General features: G+C 52.0%; 1 protein-coding gene and 1 pseudogene across 2 annotated transcripts in view; one reads left to right on the top strand and one right to left on the bottom strand.

The window, feature by feature from the left end:
- The window catches only part of MOB3C (MOB kinase activator 3C), a 15,636-nt gene that overhangs the window by 3,197 nt on the left and 3,034 nt on the right, over positions 1 to 9,405 (top strand). Inside the window, exons 2-3 of one of the 2 annotated variants that reach the window (XM_027838111.1) lie at positions 3,616 to 3,668; positions 3,745 to 4,188. In XM_027838111.1, coding sequence (XP_027693912.1) covers positions 3,771 to 4,188 — 418 coding nt within the window. In that variant the 5' untranslated portion in view covers positions 3,616 to 3,668; positions 3,745 to 3,770. The remainder of the gene's footprint in view (positions 1 to 3,615; positions 3,669 to 3,744; positions 4,189 to 9,405) is intronic. The other variant, XM_027838110.1, reaches the window with a different exon arrangement.
- Positions 7,674 to 8,998, bottom strand: LOC114024890 (annotated as a pseudogene).

Below are 9,405 nucleotides of genomic sequence, written 5' to 3'. Positions count from 1 at the left end.
GTGTGTGTGTGTGTGTGTGTGTGTGTGTGTGTGTGTGTGTGTGTGTGTGACACAGACAGAGGCGGACTCTTGGAGAGGCAGTGCAGCGGAATGGACCAGTGAGCTGGCTTCAAGCCCAGCCAGCCCCACCAACCCCAGCCATACTCCTCAGGAAAGCCAGAATGATTGTGCTGTCTCAGAAAGTGCCTTGTCAGCATTGCTGAAGGTCTCTGTTTCAAGGAAAATCACTAGTCTATCAGTGGGATGACCCTGAGTATTTAGTCTTTGTGTGCCTTCAGAAGGGGCCAGACAAGGCCATTTCTAAGGGCCCTGTACGCTAAGGTATGAGAGGATCAAACCCACCCACCCCCAGCTGGAATCACTAGGACCCTGCAGAAAGAAGAAAAAACACCACAACCAGATTTTGAGGGCTTGGCTCTCTGGGAGGGCTCCCTTGGGAGTGACCAGCCTGAGGGTTTCCACACCCCTGTCCCATTCAGCCTGGGACGGCCTTGCCCTGTGGGCCCCTCCTCAGAAAGGAAGGAGCAAAGTGAGCTGAGCCCTGACCAACCCCCACAGTGTCTACATTGATGGAAGCCAGGAGGGCTTCCATGAGTCAGACACATCCTTCTGCCTATCTCCCCAACATCCTCTGGAGAAGAGGCCTCAGGGAGGAGAACAGACTCTTCAGAGGAACCTGGGCCGAACCCCCAAACTTCCAAAAGGAGATTTGAGGGGGAGGAATGTAATCCAGGCATGACCACCAGCCCGTTTGGATACACGCAGGTGGTAGGGGTAGGGTCAGGTTTGGGGAAAGCTGGTTGTTTGATTAGAATGCAGAGTGTGTGAAGGGAAACAAGGCTGGAAAGTCAGACTGGAACCCAATTGTGAAGGACCTTCAATGCTACTTCCTTTCCCTCCTCAGTCCTCTCTGGTCTGGACCCCTGGACATCTGCCAATACGTCAACTGCTTTTAGCTCTTATTCCATGTCCTTTGAGTTGGAAGGCACAGAATTAGAATGGAAAAGATATGCTCTGGACTAACAAGCACCTACTGTATGCCAGGAACTGTGCCAAGCACTGGGGATACCAAAAAAAAAAGGCAAAAACATCATCTCTGCCCTCCAGGAGCTTACATTCTAATAAGGGAAACAACAAGTAAATCGCTAGGTACATAGAAGATTCAGGTTGGATGGAAGGTAATCTAAGCAGGGAAGCTAGCAGTCAAGGTTCTAGGAGAAACCTCCTGCAGAAGGTAAGACTTGAGTGGAGTCTTGAAGGAAACTAGGATGCCTAGGTGAGGAGGGAAGGCACCCCAAGCATGAGGGACAGCCAGTACAAATAAAGGCAAGGAGATGAGAAATGGAGTGTTGCCTTTGAGGAACAAGAAGAATGCCATTGTAGCTGGGTGGTTGTGTATGTGGGAGGCAGTAATGTGTAAGATTAGAAAGGGAGGAAAGAACCAGGTTGTGAAGAGTTTTCAAGGTCCCTTCCCCGGAAGACTTCAGTGTGGAAGGCCAGGGATGGTCAAGTTCGCAGGGCAATGGGGGCTTGGATTTTGATCAGCGTGGACTGGCTCTGCCTCCTCCCTGGGCCCCCTCTGCACCTCTCTCTGCCCAGGAATAGAGGGTGGGGGATGGGAGGGGGACTACAAAGAGCCGTACTTGAATGGGTCAGCCTTTGACACGTAAAGGCAGTGAACCGTCCAGACCCAGAGTCAGCAGATGTGTCTACATAAAGCTTCTACGGAGACACGGGACACCCGTGCCAGCCCGTCCACCCCCACAGAGAGTAGTAGATGATACGCCAGCCCTGCAAGAGCTACAGAAAAAGTTCCCTGTCCATGCTCAGTAATGACTACTGGACAGATTGAATCTGCAGGTGTCGAAAGAGTACAGTGTTAAAGGGGGTAAGAGCGAGGGCAGGGTCCGTGGCTTATCAGGATTCTGCCTATGAGTCAGCAATGTGGTATACCAGCCAAGAAAGTGAAGGTGATGTCAGGCTTTATTAAAGTGGGACAGAAGAGGGAAGAGTCCCTCTGGTCAGGCTACGAATAGAAGCTTGTGTTCGGTTCTGGGCACCACAGATAAGGTGGAGTGTCTAGACGAGGGCCACACCGGGAAGGTGAAGGGCATGAATCTTCCACACCTGTTTCACTAGTCTCCGGGGTAAGGCCTCCTGAAATAGGTGTCTCAGTTGAAGGAACTGGAACTGTTTCACCTGGAAAAGAGGAGACTCAGGGGGCACGTGAGCGATGCCTTCAAGTATCTGGAGATCTGCCAGGGGAAGAGGGATGAGTGTTGTTCTCCTTGGCCCCAGAGTCAGAACCAGAAACAGGGGGACAGACAGGAAAATTTTCCCCACAATGAGAGCTCTCTCCAAAGGGATGGAGAGATGGGAGGTCCCTCTCCTTTGGGGTCTTCAAGCGTTGCTGAATAATCACTTGTTGGGGATGTACATCAAGGATTCTAGGACTAGGTGGCCATTTCTTCTGGAAGGTCTCCTAAGGCTGTACCCCACAGTATCTGGGTTCTCTCTCCTCCAGTTCTGGATATAAGCAGATGGTTACTGGTATCCTTCCTTGTCCAGCCAGCCAGCAGCATCCTTGGCAGGGGTGGGTGATGCCTGATTCCTCTTCTCGCTCCCCAGAGCCTAGCAGAGCTTGGCCACACATTTGCTGAATTAGAGTCTTCCTGGGTGAGGAAGCCCATCCTTGCCCGCCCCACAACCTACTTAGTCCTCCCCCTCTGTGGCTGCTCCTGTCAGTCCTCTGAGGGGGCCCCTCCTCTTTTCCTCCCCACCTCCCCAGCCTGCAGCCCACACATCCTGCTGGGCTCTTTCTTCTTTCAGCCAGAAAAACCGGAAAGAGTTTTTTGGGCAGAAACGTCCCTCCCCCATGCCCTGGGAATCCCCAGGCCGGAATGGATGACGGGATATCCAGGAGGAAGTATCCCATTGCCAACCAACACAAAGCACAGGGCAGCTGTGGTCAACAAGGCCATCGTGTCCAGCCCCCTGCCTCAGGACTGTCCTGCTAGCAGAGCTGAGAGAAAGTTCTTGTTTTCGAAGGAAGACGATGCCCAGTGTCTCTGTAGAGCAGTGCCAGGAATGTCTGCATTGAGGGTGGCTGGCCACGGGCCTGGTCCTTGGCCCTAATAGAGCACAGGAAAAATGGAGAAGGCATTGAGCCCATGACTGTGGTAGGGTCTGGGGGGGAGATGCCCAGTTTCCATTGAAGCCAGACCAGCCCCTCCCCTCATGGAGCCCAGCTTCTAGCAAGGTCTGCCTGGCCTCTACCGAGAACTCCAGTGCTCCAGATGACATGCCGGGGGCATCAGCGAGGGCTCAGGAAGCTGCCGGGGGAGGTCCGAGTGGGGCAGGCTATGACTGCTCGGCACGTAGGAGGTCCTTGACGAATGCCAAGTGTGGATTCTATCAAGAAAGCTTCCTGTGGGAAGTGGAATTTGGGTTGGCCAGGGAAGGATGGGTAGGATTTCAATATGGGGGATGGGGGGAGGCAGATGTTCCAGGTTTCAGGAACAGTGTGAAAAAAGGCAGAAACAGTAACCTAGGCTTATAGATCCAGAAATGGTCGGGATCTTAAAGACCATCATTCTCAACCCCCTCGTTTTACAGATGAGGAAACTGAGGCCCAACCGAGTTATGAAATCTTTGTCCGGGGCCACACAGTAAGTATCTTGAGTGGTGGCCGGGGTGTCCTGAGGGCAGGGGGCTGGCCACTCACAGCTCCTTCTGTTCTCGCAGGCCCGAGCTGCTTCAGCCACCCAGCCATGGCTTTGTGCCTGAAACAGGTGTTCAACAAGGACAAGACGTTCCGGCCCCGGAAGCGCTTTGAGCCAGGAACCGAACGCTTTGAGCTCTACAAGAAGGCGCAGGCCTCGCTGAAGTCGGGCCTGGACCTGCGGGCCGTGGTGCGCTTGCCGCCTGGGGAGAGCATCAATGACTGGCTGGCCGTGCACGTGGTGGACTTCTTCAACCGCATCAACCTCATCTACGGGACGATGGGAGAGTGCTGCACGGAGGCCAGCTGCCCTGTGATGTCGGGCGGCCCACGCTACGAGTACCGCTGGCAGGATGAGCATCAGTACCGCCGGCCGGCCAAACTGCCCGCACCCCGCTACATGGCGCTGCTCATGGACTGGATCGAGGGGCTCATCAACAATGAAGACGTCTTCCCCACCCAAGTGGGTGAGTGCCCTGGCCTGTGGTGGGAGGGAGGCAAAGGCTGGGGGCGTCGGGAAGCCCCGTGGAGAGGGAAAGAGGAGGACAGGCACAGCCCTGCCCTGGGGAGCCCACATGGGGAGGCAGCTCTTGGCCTCTAAGGAACTCCCTTCCAAATGACAGTCCCTGAGTAGGAGACTGAGTCCTGGAGGGGGAGGACTGGGGCTGCTTAGAGGAATGAACACAGTGATGGCGTTCTCCTCCTCCTCTTATCTCCTCTGTCCAGAAGCTGGGCCTCTGGCTGTAGGCCGAGTTTCTCTGACCCACCCTTTTGCTGAGGTGTCCCTGACCTCATTCTGCTGGGGGTGGGGAGGAAGGCAGTCCACTAAGGAAAGATAGCCCAGGCATAACGGCTTGTGGGGCCTCAACCCTGTCCCCACCCAGCCCAGCTCCCTCTCTGGGGAATGGGATCTCCCTGTGACCTGTTCAAGCAGTGTTGATGCAGGCCCTTCTCACTTTCTGGCATAGGAAGACTCCCTTTCCCCCAGTAACTGGCCTTCCTATTGGTTGGCAAGGTCACTGGACCGGTTGGGTCTTTCCAGTAAGAGTCTCTAACACTAAAGGTGTTTCATCAGACACTGGGTGACTCCCCAAGGGTCCAACCTTGAGAAGCAAGTGAGTCTAGGTGAACTTGGAGGTTCCTTCTAGCTTTGGGGATCTAGAGGTTTCTCCACTCCTCCCCACCTCATCAGGGCTGGAGAAGGCATGGGGGAGGAAGAGCTTAGGGTCTCAAGGAGAACCCGAGAAAGTCTGGAAATGGCCGAGGCCATGCTTGTTAAAGGAACCAGGAGGATCTAGCCCAGAGAACCAAAGTCCAAGTGTGGGGATGCAGCCCAGCGGTGGGAGGAATGCTGGATCTAGAGTCAGAGGATGTGGGTTCAAATTCTGCCTTTTCTAGTCACCGCCTTGTTATTCAAGCTGCTTCTCTTCTTTGGACCTCCACCTTATTCTCTCTAAGGCAACCTCTTAGTAGCCTCCAAGGTGCTCTGTAGCACTAGTTCTATGAGCTGGGGGAAAAGCCATAGCTTCCTGGGGGAGTCACAACTCTTGACAATGTGTCGGAGGGGGCCGAGGGCCAGGAGGGCTGGGATCGGGCCTCCTTTGGAAGGCTAGGTTCATTTCTGGGCGCCACATTTTAAGAAGGACATCGATCAGCCACCTGGATGGGGAATAGCCTTGGGCCCATGTCTTAAGAGTCTCTGTCGAGGGAGCTTGGGGTGTTTAAACTGGAGAAGAGAAGGCTCAGGGGGATGAGTGCCATCTTGGGTATTTGAAGGGCTGTAATATGGAGGAAGGATCAGTCCTTTTCTGTTTGATTCCTGAGGTCAGAACTAGGAAAAACGGAGGGGGCAGGGATGTTGCAAAGATGCCAGTTTAGTCAGGATGTCAAGAAGAACTTACTAAAGTGGATTGGGCTATCTCAGGAGGTAGTGAGCTCCCCGTCTTTGGAGGTCTTTAAGCAGAGGCTGGACAACCCCTAGTCTGGGATGTTACAGCAGAGATTCCTTCCTGGTTGGGGCTCTTCCAGCTCTCAGATCCCATGATTCTGATCTCAGACAACAGGCCCGCTCTATCTCCAGGCCTTGGCTCAAAGTCTCTCTGGCATGGTAGGGTCTACCAGAAGGTCTGTATTGCTGGGGGAGCCGTCAGAAGCCACCTCTCATCCACACCAGAGAAAAAGCTCCCGTGGGTCAGTCAGTTACAGATGGACAGCATGGCCCCAGGACACTGCTAGGTTCAGTGTCCCACATGTCTAGCGTCCAGGTTACTCTGTCTCCCTTACCCCGGCTGGATGATACAAGTCTCTGGGGAAGGCAGACTCCGTGAGGGCTGGTTCCAGGTAGGGAGGTATCTGGGAGCTGAATTGGCCCCTCCTCCCATAGATCTCTCCCTCCCCCAGAAAGCCATTCGCAAGCCCCTTTTCTTTCCAGACTACAAGCCAGGTAGTCTTTGGTGCACCGTTCTTGCCTCCCTTCCTGTCTTGGGTCACACCCCTCGAGACAATCACCAGCCTCTGTCAGTCACTCTGACCCTCACCTTTTCCACATACATACTCCATGTCACACCCATAAGATACCATTGTTCTCCAGAAAAACATGGGTGTAACTGCTTATATGTAAGATAACAGAGCCCTAGAGTCCCCAGTTGGAAAGGACCTTTGAAGTCATCCAGTTCCAGTGTAAAAACCTGTCAACAGGTAGGTGGCCACCCAGTCTCTATTTGCATATCTCCCATGACAGGGAGCTCACTACTAGAGAAGGCTGCCCATGCAGCTTGGAGTGTTAGAAAGTCCTTCCTAATATCAAGCAGAAATCTTATCCCTGGTTAGGTCACGATTTGGCATCAGGGATATTCAACAAACCTTTATTAAGAGATATGGTGCCTACAATATGAGGACACATGGGTTTGGGGATAGATGAGGTCTGGCCCAGGCCCTGCCCTCATGACTCAGACAACAGTACACATAATGTTCCCTAATTCAAGAGGGACAAATACAGTGTGACATGAGATCTAATGGGGAAGATGCTGGAAGCCTGGGGAGCCAGGGGAGGGGGTGTCCTGGGGTCAGTGGCAGTGGACTGGGGGCGTGAAAGACCAGACAGGAATTCAACAGTAGGATATAAGTTCCTCAGAGGCAGAAACTGTGTTGTTTTTGGCTTCTCTGTGCCTGGCATGTGGTAGGCACTCAAATAATGTTGATTGCATTAAATCAAAAGGAACTGGCAAAGACAGAAAGCACCATAAGGAAGTAATTACCTAGGCAGAGGCCCAGAGTGGGGATTGAGGATGGTCAGGGCACCTTCCTGAGGCAGACTCATCCTGCTTGGCTGGCATGTAGTGTGTGTGCAGGAGAGTGACGGAACGAGACCGGATGCTGCCAGATCACAGAGAGCCTTGAATGCCAGGGAAAAAAGTGAATCTAAACATGACTCAGTGGGCAAAAGGGAGACCATGATGATGTTTAGAGCAGAGGAGAGACCACGTGCATGTGTGATAAAGATGATTCTGACAGTGATGGGGAAGCCCTGAATGGGAGCTAATGCCATAGTCCTCATGGGTGATGAACTCAGAACCCTTCCCTATTGTGATTGCCTTCCCCTGGCCACACTCCAGTTTTTCTAAAATGCAGGGCCAAGAGCTGAACACAAGCCCCGAGCTGTGGCCAGTCCAGGGCAGAGGACAGAGGGATTCCTACCTTCTTATGTTGCTGTTCAGTCATTTCAGTCCTGTGTGACTCTTCGTGACTCCATTTGGGGTTTTTTTGGCAAAGACACTGGAGTGGTTTGCCATTTCCATCTCCAGCCCATTCTACATATGAGGAAACTGAGGCAAACGGGGTGAAGTGACTTACCCAAGGTCACATAGCAAGTAAGTGTCTGAGGCCAGATTTGAACTCAGCAAGATGAGCCTTCTTTTTTTTTTTTTATCAGTTGATTATTTTTTATTAACACATATACATTTACTTGTCTTCTGGATTGTTGAAGCAGTAGGTTAGACAGCACTTGCCAGAATAATGTCTGTCAAAATGGCTAGCCATAAAGACCCCAGCACCACATCCAACAGAAGGGCCCTCTCGTCGAAGACGGCTGATCTTGCCATTCTCATCAGCCTTATAGTACTTCAGAACTGCAAGCTTGACCTTCTTTCTCTCATGCTTGTTCTTTTTGGGAGTGGTATAAGACTTCTTCTTTCTCTTCTTGGCACCACCACGAAGCCTCAGAACAAGATGAATGATAGACTCCTTCTGAATGCTGTAGTCAGACAAAGTTCGACCATCTTCCGGTTGCTTGCCCGCAAAAATCAGTCTTTGTTGATCAGGGGGAATACCTCCCTTATCTTGTATCTTGGCCTTGACATTTTCAATAGTATCAGACGGTTCAACCTCAAGGTTAATGGTCTTCCCAACCAAAGTCTTCACAGAAATCTGCATCGTGGCACTGGGTCCACACGTTGATGGTGGATCTGAAAGAGAGACCACCCCGCCAACTCCAAGATGAGTCTTCTTGACTCTAGGCCTGGTGCTCTATCTACTGTACCACCTTACAACTGGCTGTCCAAAAGCAGGCTAGGATCCTACCAGCTTTTTTGGTTGAACTGCGTCATGCTACTGACTGATAAGGAGCTTGCAGCCCACAGTAACCCCCATATCCCTTTCAGACAAATTGCAGTCACACCATGCCTCCCCCATCTTGTACTTAAAAAGCTGATTTTCTTAAAACCCAAATATAAGATTTTACATTTCCCTCCATCAAATTTCAATGTGTAAGACAGCCCAGCATAGTGGATAAAGGCCTGGCCTTCATATCAGGAAGACCTAGGTTCACATCCAGCCTTGACTCAACCTGGCACTGTGACCCTGGACAAGTCACTTATCCTCTCAGTGCCCCAGAAAGCTCTGAGTCTAAGTTATAGAGGAGGTAACCACCTGCCCAGCTGTAACGTTCACATGTGCTGGGGCTTCTGAGGTTCCATCTCCTGTAAAATTAGGAAGCTGGATTAGACAGCCTTCAAGGTCCCTTCAAATTCCAAAGTCATGCTCCTCCGCCCTGCCTGGGATAAAGGCATTAGCAACCTGGAGTAAATGAAAAGATGTTTGCATTTGCAGAAGCATTTTTGAGTTCCACATTAGCCTCAGCAATAGAGGTATAAGTGGGGCCTTCATTGACAAATTTGCTCATTGTTTTTTCCTCCTGAGAACAAGGGTCTAAGGCCTGTTAAGTTAAGCTATTCCTTCTCTTTCATTTTCTGCTCTCAGAATGAAACTGAAGGTAGGATCGGAGGGGCAGGGAGTGGTGGACTGGGCAGGAGGCTCAGGGCATGATCTTGGAGTGAGACGTCAATGGGAGATGAATTTCTGCCTCTTCTCTTTCTTCAGAATGGGGCAGAGGACCCCAGTATCCTGGGTCTTCTGCAGGGAAATGAGCTTGGAAATGGAGGCAGGGTGCATATGAGGGGACTATTATACAGGGGTCTCAATGTCCAGGAGTCTGAATATCCCAGGATCCAGATGTCCAGGGAGCCTGATGTCCAGGGGTCTAGATATCCAGGGATCTAGATGTCCAGAGGTCCCTGTGTCTAAGGGCCTTGATGTCCTGGGGTCTTAATGTCTAGGGTTCTGGGCCTCCAGGGGCCCTGATGTCCAAGGGCCCAGATACCTGGGGGTCTGGATTCCAGGGGCCCTGA

The sequence above is a fragment of the Vombatus ursinus genome, unplaced genomic scaffold (genome assembly GCF_900497805.2).
Source record: "Vombatus ursinus unplaced genomic scaffold, bare-nosed wombat genome assembly UNPS02014825.1, whole genome shotgun sequence".
In the NCBI taxonomy this organism is placed as follows: Eukaryota; Metazoa; Chordata; class Mammalia; order Diprotodontia; family Vombatidae; genus Vombatus; species Vombatus ursinus.
Note: the sequence above shows the minus strand (reverse complement) of the source record. Positions and strands in the feature narration are given on the sequence as shown.